The sequence below is a fragment of the Trachurus trachurus genome (assembly GCF_905171665.1).
Source record: "Trachurus trachurus genome assembly, chromosome: 1".
NCBI classification, from domain to species: Eukaryota; Metazoa; Chordata; class Actinopteri; order Carangiformes; family Carangidae; genus Trachurus; species Trachurus trachurus.
This window is the reverse complement of record NC_139891.1, coordinates 745,948-765,023: the sequence shown is the minus strand read 5'-3', so window position 1 is coordinate 765,023 and position 19,076 is coordinate 745,948. Positions and strand designations below refer to the sequence as shown.

Sequence of the window (19,076 nt, the reverse complement as noted above, 5' to 3'; positions counted from 1 at the left end):
GATGATTTCTTGTGAATGAACGGGTCTGTGTCACTTTGGGGCTGGGCGATAAAACATAGGATAAATAACTTTCCCTCGATAGAAGACGCGGCCGATACAAAGTGACACCGTCAGCCATGCATAATTAATTGATCTGTTGTTTGGCCACTGTTTGAAAATAACCCGAATTATGAGCAAATAATCTGATCCAGAGCAGCAGTCATAATCAGACTTCTTCTAAATAAACCTTAACATTCAATAACTGGGTCAGGTCGGACCATGGGGTTATTTTTTCTCTTCTTCTTCACAGGAGAAAATGAGGTGCCGCTCACGGACGCGTTGATGTTTTGTGATTTATCTGCTGCCTTGACTCTGCCCTTTATACATGTGCGTTCAGATTAACAATAAGACAAGCCATGGTTGAGTTTATTGAGTTTTAGCTGCTCAATCTCATTGTTTCAAAGAAAAGGGATTGATTTTTATAACGAAATGAAACGAAAACAATATTATATTGATACATTGTTGTAAAAAAAATCCAAAAGAAACGAAAATGAACTAAAGAAAATAACTTTCACACACACACATTAAAACAGTGCGATTGGTTGAAAGCTGATAATTAGCCATGTGCTTATAAGCTGATTGGCCGAAACCAAGAACAAAGCCGCGTGAATGGCCAATCGCCATGTGTTAACGGCCGACATGTAAATCAGCTGTTTCGATGGGCGTTATATGAATAGAGATGTTAATGTGGTACTTTGCACATAGGCTGTATACTTTCTGTAACTGGAAGAAAAACAGCCAGCTGGAAGAATGTGTTGCCTAAATCTTTTACTGTGTGGGAGATCTCCACCAACGTACTGTAGCCGGGGAGAAAGCAACCGTTCTGCTGCGGGGGGAGGGAGGGGGGCTGTCGGGGTGGAGGTGCTGAAATGGAGAGCTGTCCCCCACAAGGTGCTAAAGTGAGGGAGAGGAGTGGAGACGCCGGTTGATTTGAGCGATTTAAGCAAAGCAAAGCCTGGGCTTTTATTTGGTTTTATTATATGCTTGTGGTTTTTCTCTATTTTTGCCTGTTTTCACTCTGCACCTGCCCTAATGTGTGTCTCCCTTGTCTCTAGTAAATGAATATTTCCCACAATAAAATGAGTCTTTAGAACAAAGAACTGATTTTTTTCTCTAGCTTTATAGGCTATAATAACCTTGCTTACTGCTTTTTGAATCACTTGACAAAATAAGATGCCTCGAGCAAACTTGGATATGAAAACATTTTATTGAAGAAAAAACACACACACATTGTAGCATCAAGTTTCATTTCAAGTCCTTTCTGTCCATGCCTGGAAACTCCGTTCTCAGTGACTGCACTCTAGCTTTATTTAAAATATACAGCAGCTTTATATTAGGCTACAGTCACCAGCAGGCACACAAACAGCATCCCCAGGACAGGATATCGATTACGGTCACATGCCAGTCGCTCCTCCCTTCAGTTCTATAACTTTCTCAATGACACTGTCCAGATGATCGATGTACTTATTACAGACGCTGATGGTCAGCTTCTCCATCCAAAATGTCTGGATCGCTGCTTCCAACTCCTCCCTGTTAGTTGGTTTCGCCTCAGAGCGGATGTAGTGCTTCATCGAAGCCCAGACCAGCTCTATCGGGTTTAGATCTGGTGACCTAAACAGAAGAATATGATAGATTAGCACTTATTTCCTGCTATTAATTTATCCCAATTATAAATGCATCATTATTAATGCAGGTAATCACGCCAAATTTATGACTAACTTACTCTGCTGGTGTTGGCACCCAGTTGATTCCCTCTGTCTTCATACAGGCTCTGACACTGATTGCAGTGTGTTTGGGATCATTGTCTGGTGGAGGGAAAATAAAGAAAACATTAGATTTCACCAACTAAATCATCATTACATTGCCTTTATTGTAGCCTAAGAATGTTAAGGATGGTTTTAAAAAAGTGTTAAGATGATACCTTGGAAGAATCGATGTGTGCGCATCGGATACTGCTCTCTGAGGTATGGACCAGCAACTTTTCGGATGATTTCCTCTTGGTAAAAGTGTCGGTCCATAATGCCTGTGGGTGACATAACGGGCTTAATTTCAACATTTTTTATTCTTCATTTTTTTATTTTTTTTATTTTAACTCTGTTTCAGACTAAATTGTTAGGTAGGTCTATATATATTCAAACTACGTTTTTTCCCCACTCACCGTCGAAAATGAGAAGCGGGCAAGGGCCACAGCGTGAAATTCCACCCCAGACATGAAGCTTGAGGGGGTGTTTAGCTTTAGGCTTTGGCGTCCCTGCAAAGTTGCTCCTCCTCCAGCACTTCAAGGCAAAACGCTCAAGGGCCACAGTCGACTCGTCGGTGAAGAGGACATCGTCGAATTTCTCCCCAGCAGCTTTCCATTTCTCAGCCTGGAGTAGACGTGCTTCTTTGTTTTTGTCCCTCGTCATAGGAACAAATCTGCAGAATATGTAGAAATTAGGCTTAAGCGAGCAGTTCATTACTAATAAATGTAACATAATTTCAAATTTCAATGCAAGATGCAAAAGAGCCTAATGTTTTACCTTGACTTCCCATAGTTCCAGCCAAGCTGATGCAACGCCTTCCGCACCGACCATAAACTGATGTTTATGTTGTGGTCACGCAAAAGAATCTCTTTCAATTTTCTTGCAGGTAACTCGTCGTTTGCTTTCAGGATGGCATCTAGTCTTTCCACCACCTGACTGATAGAGAGACATTGTTAGGGTAATAACAACAATAATAATAATAATAATAATAATAATAATAATAATAATAATAATAATAATAATAATAATAATAATGAAAATATATATATATTGGCAATACCTTGTCAGTTTACGTGGTTTACAGACTCTTTTCTCCACAGTTGCATGCAGGAAATGATGCTGAATTGTGCGCAGGGAGGCTGAGACTCCGGCCGACTTGAGATGTGCAGCGATGGCTCGTGCAGTCCAGCCTTTCCTCCGCAGAGTCTTGATGAGTTCACTCGTTTTCGCGTCGATCATAGCCATCTCTGAGTAAATCGAAGTCCAACTCAATGAAGACTAACCAAATGTAGTCCATGTACAGTAGGCTACAACAATTTATTCTTGCTGAGTGGGCGTTGATTAGGATGCCTCTCCCAAGGGGCGTGTCTGGTCTAAAATGATTTTTTTTCTTTTACTGTGGGTCTCACATTCGCCTAATGGGCGTGGCTACCCTACTGTAACTCTGCTGCCTTGTTCAATCACGTCCTCAGTTCTGTACCATATGGGCTATATGGCCCCCTGCTGATTACTCGACTCGACCTACTGATTACTTTAGCTGACCGAATTCAACTGCTTCAAGATGAAGAGCGCACGTTTCTACGGAGCATCCAAGGTCAGCAAGGCTCTCTTTCCCCGAGATGAGAACTCACCACCTGCTGCACGGGGGCGCAAAAAGGTATTTTTTCCCATTACATTTACAAGCGAGAATCAAACATTTGTCAACCTAATGGAAGAGATCAACGTTTTTAATTTTCAGTCTCTAATTTCTTTGCTATTTTTCCTTGTTACAGGTTGCAGCAAAAACCGCACAATCGTCTGCCCCGCCAGCAAAGCGTCTCATCCAAAAAAAAGCGGTAAGTGTCATAGGCCTAGACTACACTTTATACCGTGTACTGTATACTACTCTATCTCCCTTGTTTATTATACCGTAAACCATGACTCATTACTTGTTTGTTTTTCAAACCACAGGCAGAGGTTTCTCGTTTGGTGGCTCCTCGTGTTCCTGGTGATGTTGCTCTGAATATGCTCCTGGACCACAGAACGCAGCAGCTGCAGCGCGAGAAAGAGGAAAAAGGCAAGCTTCTGGCAGAAAAAGAGACCCTGCTCGCAAAAATTACCCGGATGGAGGATGAACTGGCAACCCTGAGGCAGGAAAATCAAAACCTCAGAGAGAGCGGGAACTCCGAAGGAAGAGGGCAGGCTTTCATGGAGGAGATCCGAGCTGGGATCGGAGAACTGCGAGATGCTTTCCGCGAGCAGCGAACTCGCATCCCGGTTACGCCCCTTACCCCCGTCAGGCCGATCCCACGACACACATCGACTCCTGATCTTTCCTCGTCGCAAGCCTCGATGTCTCCGCTGGTTCTATCTTCAACCTCGGACAGCATTAACATCTCTCACCAACACCCCGATGTAAGCTTGAGGCATGTCGGACCTGAAGACCATGCTCAAGTCCGTCACCAGAGCCACGGCCAGGTGGGACGTTTTGGGTGCCTACTGTTCCGGAGAGTCATTTCAGAGGACAATTACCGAGCCTGGGCCAAAACGACAAACTGGGACGGATCCCGGGGGAAACATGAACTGCCACAAAATGTGAAGAACTTTGTAGTGCAGTCACTGAGAACGGAGTTTCCAGGCATGGACAGAAAGGACTTGAAATACTGCATAGATAAGATCAACGAGTTCTTGCGAACTCCGAGAAGATCATCTGAGGGTCCTATCCTCACCCTACTGTAGCCTACAGTAGCCTACAGTACTTGATGCTACAATGTGTGTGTGTTTTTTCTTCTTCAATAAAATGTTTTCATATCCAAGTTTGCTCGAGGCATCTTATTTTGTCAAGTGATTCAAAAAGCAGTAAGCAAGGTTATTATAGCCTATAAAGCTCTATAAAGCTAGAGAAAAAAATCAGTTCTTTGTTCTAAAGACTCATTTTATTGTGGGAAATATTCATTTACTAGAGACAAGGGAGACACACATTAGGGCAGGTGCAGAGTGAAAACAGGCAAAAATAGAGAAAAACCACAAGCATATAATAAAACCAAATAAAAGCCCAGGCTTTGCTTTGCTTAAATCGCTCAAATCAACCGGCGTCTCCACTCCTCTCCCTCACTTTAGCACCTTGTGGGGGACAGCTCTCCATTTCAGCACCTCCACCCCGACAGCCCCCCTCCCTCCCCCCGCAGCAGAACGGTTGCTTTCTCCCCGGCTACAGTACGTTGGTGGAGATCTCCCACACAGTAAAAGATTTAGGCAACACATTCTTCCAGCTGGCTGTTTTTCTTCCAGTTACAGAAAGTATACAGCCTATGTGCAAAGTACCACATTAACATCTCTATTCATATAACGCCCATCGAAACAGCTGATTTACATGTCGGCCGTTAACACATGGCGATTGGCCATTCACGCGGCTTTGTTCTTGGTTTCGGCCAATCAGCTTATAAGCACATGGCTAATTATCAGCTTTCAACCAATCGCACTGTTTTAATGTGTGTGTGTGAAAGTTATTTTCTTTAGTTCATTTTCGTTTCTTTTGGATTTTTTTTACAACAATGTATCAATATAATATTGTTTTCGTTTCATTTCGTTATAAAAATCAATCCCTTTTCTTTGAAACAATGAGATTGAGCAGCTAAAACTCAATAAACTCAACCATGGCTTGTCTTATTGTTAATCTGAACGCACATGTATAAAGGGCAGAGTCAAGGCAGCAGATAAATCACAAAACATCAACGCGTCCGTGAGCGGCACCTCATTTTCTCCTGTGAAGAAGAAGAGAAAAAATAACCCCATGGTCCGACCTGACCCAGTTATTGAATGTTAAGGTTTATTTAGAAGAAGTCTGATTATGACTGCTGCTCTGGATCAGATTATTTGCTCATAATTCGGGTTATTTTCAAACAGTGGCCAAACAACAGATCAATTAATTATTATAGACTATATTTTCCATTTTTGCTAAGCGGTTTGTTCTGAATTAAATAAAAGCCTGTCCCATACAGCCGCGTGTGTTACGCCGTGTTTTGTTGATGCTATCATCTTTGCCTTGCGCAGATGATCCTTCATAATTTGTGATACATAATCATCAAGTCATAAAGCAAGACAGGCTTTATCATATTACAATATTTTCTGTGATTTAGGCAGGGTATACAGTAGTTAGTTCTAGTTTAATAGCCTAGAGTTTAAGCTGTGGATTACTGCACAGATCACTGAGTCATCCGCCTGTCGTCCTCCGTTCTCACAGATGCCACCTGGCGGTTGTTTTGGCACATTGAGGCTTTTCATTAAAACCTCTTGTCTCGCCAAAGAAAAAAAATGCATGAGTCTTGTGGCGTCTCGCGTGAACCACGCGTGAAGTCCGCAAATTTGAACCAGTAACATCTGTATGTGTGCGTGTCTACTTGGCTTCCTTTAGTAATGCTACATGTAAGGAATGTGGTTTAGCTGCTGTAACGAGGGTAAGGCTCAGTGTATTTGAATTGAATTTTTTTAGAATTTTTTGAAAAAAATTTTTTTTTGAATTTTTTGAAATATTGTGCAATGTACATTTGTTAGCCTTTTTTACATACAGAGAGTACAGGTTTTGAAAAGGGTTTAAGTTCACTTTATAATGGAGTATGTTAATTTATAGGCTTTTACAGTATTTGTGTGCAGATAAATGTTAAAAATGCAGACTAAAAATCGAGAGAATCGGCAATATCGTAGAATCGCAATTTAAATCGAATCGCCATCCAAAAAATCGTAGAAGAATCGAATCGGGAGAAAAGCATATCGTCCCAGCCCTAAGCAGCAGTAGTCAGGACTGCCAAGTTTGCCAATTTGCCAATAATTTTGATAAGCATCACCTGTCGGAGGGCAACAACACTCAATTAACATATAAAAACATAAAGTCTTACATGATATGAGAATTTTTTTTTTATTGATTTCCCTCCCTCCTTTTTAGTATATAGAATGTTGGCTATTTACCATTGATATCGTAGCCCTTAGAACTGTTGTTGATATGCTAAAAAACTAATAAATAGAATTTTTTTATAACTGGTATAGTTGCTCCTATTTATACACTTCTAATCTTTGTTGCTTGAGACTATAGTTCTCCTTAAAAAATGTCTTTATGAAAAAAAAAATATATATACATGTATATATAAAAACTGATGATACCAAGTTTAACGTGTCTATGTTCAGTATTAGTGTATGTCTTTGATAAAATGTATTATTGTTTGTGTTAATTGGATATAAGTTACAGGAGTATGGAGCATATCATTAAGTAGCAGAAGTAGTAGGTAGCCTACATGATGAACAAGTTCAAGTTCACAAATAAATATGTTGCATCAAGAGCAGGCATCGCGTGTAACACTAACAAATCTACAAAGCTGAGAGATGCACTTGGCATATTTGAGACCAGACTTTGATTTTATAAGATAGGGAGATGGGGTAGAATTTCTCTGGGACTCATCTGAACCACCTGTGACTCATAATGTTGAAAACCTAGCAACATCTCTGCAGAATCAACTCTCGAAGAAGACAATCTTTGCTGCATGTTATTCCCTCAAACTCTCTCCCTGCTTTTCCTCTCCTCACTGTCCTCTCCAATAAAGCTGAAACATGCCCTCAAATAACTTCAAAAAGACATATTTAGTTTTATCTAAAAAAGCTATGGACAAGACTCTATAACCCACCGGCCTCCAGTGTATGGGCTTTAGTAGTAAATGTGTGTAAATGAACTTCTGTGGTCACAAGAAAACAATATCATGGCCACTTGCTGTAAATAGATGGCACAAAGATTTGAGTGTTCTGTAACAGAAGTGGGCAGAAAGGTATGCATGATTGAAACAGAACTTAGAGTAAAACAGAAAGGTGGGAGGAATTATATAAATGATGCTCTGTGGAGAAAGTGTGTTTTCCTGAGGTCTTCGACATCCACAACATACAGTATTAACGACAAAGTATATAAATCACTCTCCAAAGTTTCCTTGCGTATAATTTCAGACTCAAGGAAATGTTGACTTTGATTACATATCTGAGCATCTCACACAGATTGTTTGTCAGAAAGAGAGAGAGAGGGACTGGGAACCTGGTCTGTTCATGGGCATATGCAGCTTGATGGCAAGTAAACGCTGCTTGGCGGAACATGACAGAATCCGCCTGCCTGATCTCTCTCAGGTATGTACCCAAAGGATCACTTAGCCCACACAGTGGCTTTGGTTATATTTGTCGTTTGTGATGTGTTTTTTGTTTTTTTTTTCCCCATTCTCTCCTGTCAGCAGGATGTGCTAAGTAACAGGTCTAAAAACACTCACAGATTAGAGTCCGCTGGCAAGGCAAATGGTTGTTCACCACCTGATTTGGAGACTTGTTTTGTAATTGCAGGGTAAAGCCAGGTGAGTGTTGCTGCAGCACAAGGTAAAGAAGAATTTGGAGGTGATTTATTTGGCTGTTATAAAAGACCAATAAATGAGCAGGAGGAAGCTGTTCAGATATGATGATGAGGAGCTCTTTCATTTGATCAGGGAGTCAAGTCTAGTGGTGTGCTGAAGAAAACATCTGATGAATAACTAATGGTTGTGAGGGCTGTGAAGGTGTACAGACTCTATAATTACATTATATTCATGGGATGGAACAAACCCATTTTCAAACCTGGCCTTCATCTTGACAGTATTTTGCCATGATCATACACTCACACATGAAGGCAGGTGAAAACAAGACAAACCCTGACGGTCACAGCTGAAGCATTAGGAGCATTAAGTATGTCTAGTGTGTGAAGGAAATAAGCAATTTAATCAAGCAAGGTAATCAACATAAGGCAATGATAGTTTCTTCCTCTCATTCTTCTGTCATATTTTACATTGTCGAGACTAGCAGATAAACATAATTTGACTCCTTAGAAGCTTTATTTACACTGGTGAAACAGTTTGGCAGTTTAAAATCCGAACGTGTGTCAAATTGTTACACAAAAATATTTCTTTGTTTTGAGAACTTGGTCTGGAAGGAGCCAACTGAGTGAAAAGTTGTGACGCGTCACACAAGGTACAAAACTGCTATGCTTAATTAGGGCTTTCATACTGTATGCTCGGAAACTCACAAAACATCTCACAAAATGCTCCATTGACACTTCTAAGACCCCTCCATATTACTTTGTAATACAGTAGGCGCCCCTGGCAGCCATGGTCTAAAACATACAGAAAGTCAGACATTTGGATTTGATATGTGCAATGTTGGGGCCATTTTTGTACTGAACTTAACTCGTTTTAGCAATTTCATGTGATCAACTTCATATTTGGTCATTCATTCATTTGGTTGTGCTGACTCTCGTAATGCCACAGAACTTTGAGGTCTTACAGGTGCTGTTCATTTGACTATTAATTTGCACTAGAGATGTTAAATTTTTTTCTGTGGTGCTTTTCATTAGATTTCTGTGTGTCACTGTCTTGAATGACGGAAATCATTTTAGAAATCCGGAGATATTTGGTGCAATGCTCACAGTTCTACCTGTTTCTGTTTATGTGATTATGATGTTTTGTCATCTGCCATCTTTGAGAGTGATGTCTTAACACATCTTCTACTTTCACATTGGCTACAGTGCAGCCCTCAAATTAAAGACAAAGGGGCTGTTTTCTGTTATTCTGTTCTGTTATTGTCAAATCTTTCCCCAATGTCTTGTTTTAACACGTCTACATCCTCACATGAAGTCTACTCACTGCACAAAATCATGAAAACATAGTTGATATTATCATTCTGTTTTGAATTATTGAATTTCTGACATGTTGGTAGAGCAGGTTGTGCACATCAATGACCAGATGAGAATAACATCAATGAACAGGGGAGATGTGACTTTGGTGAAATATATCTTGGGGTTTGTGTTACAGTAGATTGGGTGTTGCCATTGCGATGACAACACACATAACCATAAATAGACTCCCTCAGCACTGAGGAAGGTAGTGCGAGACTGACTGAGATAGCATATGAGAGTGAGTTTCTCACTCTGCTTCAAAGAGTGTCATGTGATCAACTCATTAATTGGTGACAAAATCGTTTGATATTTTACAGTTTGAAGAAACTATTGCTGTCTCTGCAGGGTTTCATTTCATAATCTACCCACTCCTGTTTACTGTGTAGGACATGTTCCAGCAGGACATGTTCTGCGTCTGTGCATTCTCAAGAGTAAACGTCTTAGACTGATAGACAATATGTCAGCCTGAATCCGTCTGACTGCCAGACTCAAGTACTTACTGTAATGCCTGACATTTCCTACTGTAAATAGTGCTCTCCCAGTGCATGTTGTGGATCCATCTGTGCAATTAATCAAATTTTAATCGTGATTTCGATTTTGGCTCCAAATGATCGCAAAACATATATATTTGAGGAAAACCTATTGTTTTGCCGTTTTCCTGGATTATTGGGATTTTACTCAGAAAGACATGTGCATGTGGGATTCCACCCCCGAAGCCTGCACTGCACTCAGTCAATACTGTGAACGAGGCAAATTGTGTGTGGTGACCGGTGGTATTCAAAAATCAGTATGAGTGATTAGTGAAGATGGCAGAGGGAGAGCAGTGCCGTTTGGTCGACAAGAAAGTTAGACCAAGTTCTCTAGTGTGGGAACAAGGGGCGCAAAAGCATACAGGATTTTCCTTCACATTATAAGACTTAGGTGAATCAACTCAGGGTCGGATCTACTAAAGGATTGCGTGTATAAAAACGTGTGCAAACTTGACTGCACGCACAAAGCTGATGGTTACACCCCGCCTTTCCGAAAATAGACTTCCATTCATCGTAATAGCGGGGTTTTATATTTTTTCAAAAGACCCCGCTATTCCGAAAAGGCTATTGGGGGAAACCTCTCCATTCCGAGCGGACAGACGGACGTAATCAGAAAGGAAACGGAGGCTGTGCAATGCGCAATGATCCTTTTTTTCCTTTTTGGGGTCAAACGGATCATGTGCATAATTAACTGCAAAACAAGCAAATACTTCATATTAATGACATACAACGTTATGCTTCTAGCCTGTCTAGTATCTGCCTGGTCTTTTTACTAAACTTCACCAACTTCTTTCTTCATTGCCTAAGCCCAACCAAAGCAAAATGTATTTATTTTTCTCCCTCAGTCTGCTGTCAGCAGCGGTGTTTCGGGCGGACGTTCGGAATAGCGGTGTTTCGGAGTGGAGGGGGGGGGGGGGGGCTTCAGAACAGCGGGGTGTCCGAATGGAGGTGTTTCGAAATGGAGAGCCGTCCCCAAAGCTGATCTACTAACCGGGCACATCGAGGATTGCGTCTCTCAAACGGGCAAAATTGCACTTAATATGGGCGTTTCTGCCAGAACGTGCAAAATATTGGGAGGAGTAGATGCAAATAAATGTATTTAGCACACGCAATGTGATTTACCAAACCTGAAACAGATTGTGGTGGCATTTTTTGTGTCTTTATTTAGCACGTTTGAAAGGCAAGTCTTGGCGCAGCTTTGTGCACAAATAGCTGCGGATACTGAATTAATGTTCCAGGGCAAAAGCTCTTATATCTCTGCATTTCCTCGCGTCTGGGTAGCTGTAGCAGTTTTTTCAGATGTGTTAAAAGTCCTTTAAACGCTGTTACGCACGCCACACCTCTCTCCTCCTGTGCGCTCCTCTCCTCTCCTCTCCTCTCCTCTCCTCCCTCTCCAGTCCCTGGCTGCTCAGCTCTGGGACCAGGACTGAGAGACGTCACCGCTGCCTTCACTCCGTCTGTGATCCCTCTGGTCAGTGGGCACCTGCTGCCCAACACTGATCACAGCAGCTCTTCCTCGTTTGCCGAGGTTTTTCTTGTTTTACCAACCACATCTCCCTCGTTTCTTCTGCTGCAGCTCCACAATAAGTTTATTTGCCCCTCTCTATTAATCCATCTGATCAAACTTTCATTCTGTGTTTGTGGCCATCCAGCTCCACACTCTACATGGCGGAAACGATTACCACACTCAAAACACTCATCTAAATACTGCGGATGAGGACTGATGGGAACATTGGTGTGAGGCAACTAAAAGGGAAAAATCCCTGAAAAAACTTAAACTGCTTAACCTTCCTCTGGTGTTCGGGTCACCAGTGACCCGTTTTAAAGTTTTAAATGCATAGAAGTACCACATAAATTTGTTTATAGAATCAAGACTTTTTGACTTTATCAGGAACCTCTATTTAAACAAAATAAAACAAAAAAAATTTTTTTCACAAAGTTCTAAAATGCTCTGGTGAAAATTGTAACATTTGTGGTGTTCGGGTCAATTTTGACCCGGTTATAACGATAAGAATAATAATAATTACAGTTAAAACTGAAATCATAACTGCAAAACCAACCTTTTCATGGATAAAGAAGCCTAACAACGTAACCAAGAGATGAGAAACAAATGGGATGATAAATAATTGTTTTTAGTGTGTTTTACAGCTGATTTAAGACTCGGGTCAAAACCGACTCTAACACCATAGATGGAAGCAGAAAGCTGACAAGAGGAAGGTTGAATTGAAGCCAAGGGTCATACTGACAAAAAAGGCCCAGAGGCCCACACCCAAAAATATTAAAACCAATATTTTCATGGATAAGGAGCCTAACAATGTAACCAAAAGAAGAAAAACAAATTGGATGAAAAAAAAAATGTATTTAGTGTATTTTACGGCTAATTTAAAATATGAGTCAAAACTGACCCGAAACACCATAGATGGCAGTAAAAAGCTAACACAAGACGAAGGTTAATCACTGGTTGAACTAACTAAAATTATACTGGAATAGAAAAAATTAATAAAATTAAAAACTAATGAAACATTTTAAAACTATAATAACCTTGCTGCCCTGCAGTTGCAGGTCATTGTACAATAAAGATTTGTTTCCCCCTGTTCAGAGTTTTCTTGTGAGTTTTTCCTCAGTGGATGTGAGCATCTAAGGGCAGAGGATGCTGTTATGATGCTGTGTGAAGTCCTTTGAGACAAACTGTTTGTAAAAACGGGCTATAATTGCCTTGCCCCATCCCCATGTCCATACATAATAGTGTAAATAATCGTGATTTCGGCAACTTTAAAGCTATAGTAGATTTAATATCAGCCATGTGGAGACATCAGTGGTGAAGTTTCCATTCGGCAAGATGATGGCTGCTCCTAAATATCCTCCATACACAACAGCCTCTGCTGTCAAACACAGCAGTAGCACATGTCACTGCTGTGAACTACACACCTGACCACACAACGCAACTGACAGAGTTCCCAAACAAATTTCCTGCTGTGAAGCAGTGCAGGTTTGAAACCTTCTCCAGCTGAATGACTCTGTCACGCTCACACTACAAGGTCTTCGGTGGTTGAGTCATGGATCCAACGGCCTGTCACTCACCCACACCCCCCAACCCTGTGGTGGCAGAGCTGGCTCCTCCTTACACAGTCTTTGATTGGATTAAAATGCAAATAATCTCCCTGTTTGCTGTTTTATTTTGCCTATTGCCTTAGAGGGACACATTTACTTGCTCACTATCAAAAAGACTGCACACAAACACACAAACTGCACACAAACACACACACATCTCCCATGGATCTCATACAGAGGCACTGAGAACACACTGAGAACAAAGAGCTCAAACATAGACTGTACCAATTTCTTCAAGGATATGTAATATTTGTAAAAAGAAACAAAAATACTGTATGACTATGAAATATTTATATAAATACTGGCTTCAAATTAAATGAAGAATGTACACCCCTCTTTATTACACTAGGCTTCTGGCTGCCATCAAACAGGAAGTACAAAGGAAAGGATAACTATGATTTATAACGTTTGGAATTTCACTTTTGCAGTTATGGCTGTATACTTTACTTTTATATCCTGGAAGCTTGAATAAAGTCACAACCATGTCCAATCAGACCTTCAGACAGGTTGTAAACAGTCTTTAGCCTGTTTAGAAAATCTGTGTGAAGCTTAAACCAGAAGTGGAGCTGGTAATACTGCTATTCCTCATTGGTCAAACACCACCAGGGAGTCTGTCTCTAAAACGTAAACAACTTAAAAAAAAATAAAATATAAAGTACATATTTATGAATAAAGGTTTAGTTAGTAATCTATTTTGTCTTCAGTTAGTTCTGGGTAATTATTCTGGAGAGTCCAGACCTTCTCTATTTCAAATAATGCAAACGATGTTGTGTATACTCCTCCTCTATAACCTGCTTAATCTCTGCCTCAGCCAATCCCAGATCACACTGATAGAGATATTCTATTTTAGTGGCAATGGTCATTTTGCATTTCATTTTCACAGGAATAGATAAAAATAATAATGATCATATAGGGTCTTCACCAAGCAAGTATATTCCCTCACAAGAGAAGAGTATAGTTTGTATGCCGAGGCTTCTCTCTAGCAACACATTTCCTGCTGTTTGATACTGCATCTGGCCTTATTGCAATTTTGATACTAATTCAACAAAATTGTTATGAACCTTATGAACCTAATCACTTGACAGCCAAACATGCTGATGTTAACAGCAGCTAACAACTTGTAAATCATCATAGTAAATGTAAATATGTGTTGCTGCTCAATGGTGAGTTTTTTTTACCAACTTTTTAACATGCAATCCAACATTCTACAAGTGCCGAAAGAAAATCTATGCTCGTCTAAAAGCCTTAGCTTTGAATAAAATGCGTGCCTGGATTTGTCTCATTTGCGGAAGAACACATTCTTTAGATCTTTCCTTTCCATCACTACAATGCTGTCCACCTACACAGCTCCACAGCAATTCTCTTTGTCTGTCAAATGCCTTTCTAGTGACTGTGAAAAAAAAAATCAGTCACTGACGCTGACACGCTCAAAAGGAAAGGCTGTGGTGGCACCAAAACATTTATTGTAACCAAACAAAATAGGAAATCTCAGAATGGATTTAAAATAAAAGGGTTTGATGAAACACAGGAGCTGCAGGTCATATCAAGGCCACTACATTTTTGTAAAAACTTTTCCCACAGTGAAGATTTAAATTTGAAAATGTAGATCCTTCCACAGCTGAACCATGATTCACATGGAGGCACAAATAAAGGCCATAAGAATCCTGTGGCTTCAGTCCGTCCCTGTTTTATCACACTGACATTTTCCCACCATGCCCTAAATCAAGTGCGGCCCACTCGGCTGCTGCATGCTGCAACAATATGTGTTTTACTGTATTTGCTGTATACATGACAGAGATGGGGACTCGAGTTTGCGACTCGAACTCGAGTCGCACTTAAGTCGCACCCACAGAGACTTCAGACTTGACTTGGACTCGTGCCCTAAAGACTTCAGACTCGACTCGGACTCGTGTTTTGAGACTCGTGAACAATCTTTATTTTTTTTGGCTCGTGCCTCCCTCCTGACAGGACGACCGACGATCTATTTTTTTCTTTTTTTTGTTTTGTTTTGCCGTTAACACACCACTAGCGGAGCAGCGCCACATGGCCGGTAACGTTATTCAGATGGAGGTTAGATCTTCATATTGAACTCCTACAGAGTGCAGCCAAACACCAGTGTCTAAAGAGAGAGGAGCAGCAGAGCTCCTCTGACAGCGCAGTCAGCTGCGGGTGAGTGACAGGTGACTGTGAACTGGCTTTTTTTTAAATTTTTAATAGCGGCACCGTCCGTAGCCTACATGCACAACGCCCGTTTGTTGTGAAACTTTCCTTCACGGGGACTAGCTGCTGCATAACGGGCACATATCAGGCTACTGTAGGGTAAATCCTCCTGTTTATTTATGTTTTTGCTGCGAAATATGACTGAAGGCCCGTATGGAAGTCTGCATGTGTCGACACGCCCCCATGAGTTGACGGAGCTAATAAAAATAATAACAACGATGCGGATCCAGAAAGGTTTTGCTGCACATAAAGATGTGAGCTAGGCTATACCACCCAGATCTAATGACCTATAATTAACAGCCTAAATCATTTTCCATGTTGTTCATCTGGGTTTTCTGAATTCAACAAAGCAAAAAAAGAGAGAAAAGGCCAGTGCAGAGGGGCAGAGCAGCCTTGATTATTTCTTGACTCAGAATACAGTTTCCTTTAAAGGAAAGCTTTCCTTGTGTGTTTTCTTCATATTGCATTGCAATATCCTGTTTAAAGTGATCATATAATAAACAACTAATCAATACTGTAGCCTATAGATAAAGGAGTGATATTAACCTACAGTAAATGCTTTGAATCTCTTAGATATAGCTGTGCTGTATCTTTAGTAGACCGGATAGCAGCAGATGATAAGGGTCATTACAACCAGAAGAGACAGGAGACTTTTATTTTTTAGAGACTTGAGACTTGACTTGGACTCGTGACCAAAGACTTGAGACTTGATGAAGTCTCACCCCTCAAAGACTTGAGACTTGACTTGGACTCGTGACCAAAGACTTGAGACTTGACTTGGACTTGCAAAAAAAGACTTGTGAACATCTCTGATACATGACTCCTGTGGCCAATTATAACTTCCAATCCAAAGTGACAGGCAGGATGCTGGTAATGTGGGACGCTTCATAAATGCCTTAAAGGTTAAATATTGAGAGCAGCTGTTTCCGTTTCACTTCAACTGCGTGCCATGTTGTTAGTTCATCTGTTTATTTCTACAGCAGCTCTGATTGTAAAGACCGAAGACGTCTGTTCCCGCTTATGGCAACAACGCTACATATTTAATGCAGGCTCCTCTATCTTTGCACGTTTGGAATATGTTGTTTGCGTCAACTGAAAGAATAGGGGCAAATTGTTTCATGGAGCATCTATTCACATCACAAAATCAAACAGCGCTGCTAAATAGTAATGACTGTTTTTGTTTGGAGGGTAAACACAAACTGGCAGAAGAGGAGCGGCAGAGATAACAATGAAAAATAAAGAGATGCGTTTCTGACATTTTCAGGTTTTCCTTGTTTCCCTTTGCGAGGTCACTTTTTGTCACAAGCTTCAGTTTCTAAACTCAAACATCGGAGGCAGAGGACGGGATTTCAGTGAGAAGTGCTGGACATCAGAGCCGACTGGTTTTGTTACAGACAGGGCAAAACGTTGTGGGTGTAACCCGAGTTATGCAGTATGTAGGAGTCAAGACTTATCTTGTTTTGATTTTTTTGAGGGAAGAAACTTGATTTCATATGTTTCACTGCCATTTTTTTTTAAGTTAAGCTTCCCAAATACTTTTTTCTTCCAGTGTTAATCAGAGTTTTAACTGGCTAAAATAATTAATTGGTACACATGAAGTGTGATTGCATAGACTCTGAATGAGGGAACAAAATGCATCATGAAAAAAATAAAAAGGTTGGAGAAACAAACAATAAAACGTTGCACAATGGACGACACTGTGCGGAATGACACATCTAGCACCTTTGCCAGATACACCACACATGAATGCTCAGTGGGGACAGAAGCTCATTGGGCATTCTTGCAGAGACTTCTGCAAAAATAAAGGAGATCATCTTCAAATAACTACGCATTCTGACACACGACTGACTGAACTCTCACACCAACTTTCTTATGTTTTCTCCAGTGCTGGATTGTTTTGTTTTTTTCTTTCCTTTTTTTCCCCTTCTCATTCCTGTCATTACATGAAGGGATTCAAGGCCAACAGGCTGAAAAGACTCCATGACATCTCAGCTCCAAAGCATGCAGGTGTTTTAGGCCTGTGCCTCAGAAAACGTGGCTTTAGAAAAGGCCTGAAATTGCTTAACCTCTCCAACAACCTACCACACTACTTGAAAATCCTGCCCTCTGGTCAAAAATACTCCATGCTCAACATGAACAGCTTTATCCCAACATCCGTTCAGCTCAGACTGAAAAGCCCTTGAGAGATGCCCTCTCCTCTCCTCTGCTCAGTGATAGCCATCCGTCTGTCCCTTAATTTGCAACTTAACACATGATGATATTCACATAGTGATGTTTGTCTTGTGATTCTCCTGATATTCTGTATCAAAATAATTTATAACAGTTAAACCAATTTATTCTGTGGTGTGAAAGGATGCTGACCAGAACGAGGATGTAGCAGCAGTTGAATTAAAAAGTGAGAGATTGTTGCTCTTCTTTATCTCTCTCTCTCACACTCTCTCACACACACACACACACACACACACACACACACACACACACTGACACACACACACACACACACACACACCTCAGAGGTTAGTCAGTGTATCAGACAGAGATGGGGTTCTCCTGGGGAGTTGGTTGCCAGACTGACGGTGAACATAATCCACAACTCCCTCCTCCGAATGAATGATGCTTAAAGTGAACATTATTACGTTACTCACACTGCTGTTCTGACCGGACCAGTGCACCATAGCCTGATTGTGAGATGAATCCCCGGTCAAGGCGAATGTGGAACTATTAAGTTTGAGCTCCTCCTGTCTCGGACCACCGGCTCTCCGCTCCTCTCCACTCCAGCGCAATTCAGAGCGCGTCACCCTACGTGCAGCAGCCGATCCGGTGCCCTCCTCCTCTCCCGGTTTCTGACTTTGGGTTGATCCGAGTGGCCTGACTTTCTCATCATCAGCACTATCCCTCCTCCTCCTGCGCTTTTTGAAACGGTCGGCATCACCGCTCCTCTGCTGACCGCTCGTTTTCACAGAGGAAACTTTCACCTCTGTGAACTCGCTCTCACCGATGTCATCTGCCGCGGGGCGCAGGTTGCCTGTATTCCGCCTCAGCCCTGTCCCCGTGTCTTCCGCCCCATCTGGAGCGTATTCATCGAGCCCCGTCGCAAAACGGAGCCGCCGACTTTCGGCGCTTTCAGCCGCGGCTCTCCCTGCTCCGTGTCCGCGACCAAAAACTTCTCCTTTCATATCCGCTGAGGAGTCATCTCTGTCGAATTTCAATAGCAATTCCTGTGCGTGCCACTTTTTTCCAGGCTGGCACGACCTGCAAGTTATCTCAGCTTTGGCGATGTGACAGAAACTGAACATGATCAAAATGAAAAACCAAAGCGCACTATGCCACTTTGGGAAAAATATGACCCGCGTCTCCATTGCTGGCGGCAGACAGGATGCTGTGGATTCAAGAAGTCCTTTTTTTTTTTGCCCACTCCTTTCTCTGTCTTTCCGGGGCGTTAATTGTCGCTCGGTCGGGGGAGAGGAACTGCTGCGCAAGTTGTGGTGTTGCCCAAACGCAGTGTTGCAAAAAGTGCGACTGAGCCTAAGTGGTCCAAGTTGAAGGATTTGATCAAATAAAGCCCCGCACGCATGGGGGAGGAGCTGAAGATCCAGACTAAGAGATGGAGGATAATGTTGCGACTGTCTTTCTCCATATTTGTTATTTCCCACCATATGCTCGCCTGTAATAAAGCAGGCAGTAATAGAGTCGTTATACACTACTGCTCTTCTATTTCTCCTCACTGCC

The 19,076-nt window shown here is 41.5% G+C and overlaps 2 protein-coding genes across 2 annotated transcripts in view; one reads left to right on the top strand and one right to left on the bottom strand.

The window, feature by feature from the left end:
* Positions 1-18,706, bottom strand: part of sorcs1 (sortilin-related VPS10 domain containing receptor 1) — a gene marked incomplete at its 5' end in the record, with an annotated part of 227,137 nt that extends 208,431 nt beyond the window's left edge. Inside the window, one exon of the mRNA XM_083980323.1 lies at positions 17,993-18,706. Within this exon, the coding sequence (XP_083836449.1) occupies positions 17,993-18,706 (714 nt within the window). The remainder of the gene's footprint in view (positions 1-17,992) is intronic.
* On the top strand, positions 1,218-6,125 carry LOC310992385 (uncharacterized protein). Its single transcript, XM_083980423.1, has 3 exons — positions 1,218-3,438; positions 3,554-3,616; positions 3,732-6,125. Exons 1-3 carry the CDS (start codon positions 3,343-3,345, stop codon positions 4,497-4,499), a joined length of 927 nt encoding a protein of 308 aa, XP_083836549.1. The 5' UTR covers positions 1,218-3,342; the 3' UTR covers positions 4,500-6,125.
* Positions 18,707-19,076: the final 370 nt, after the last annotated feature.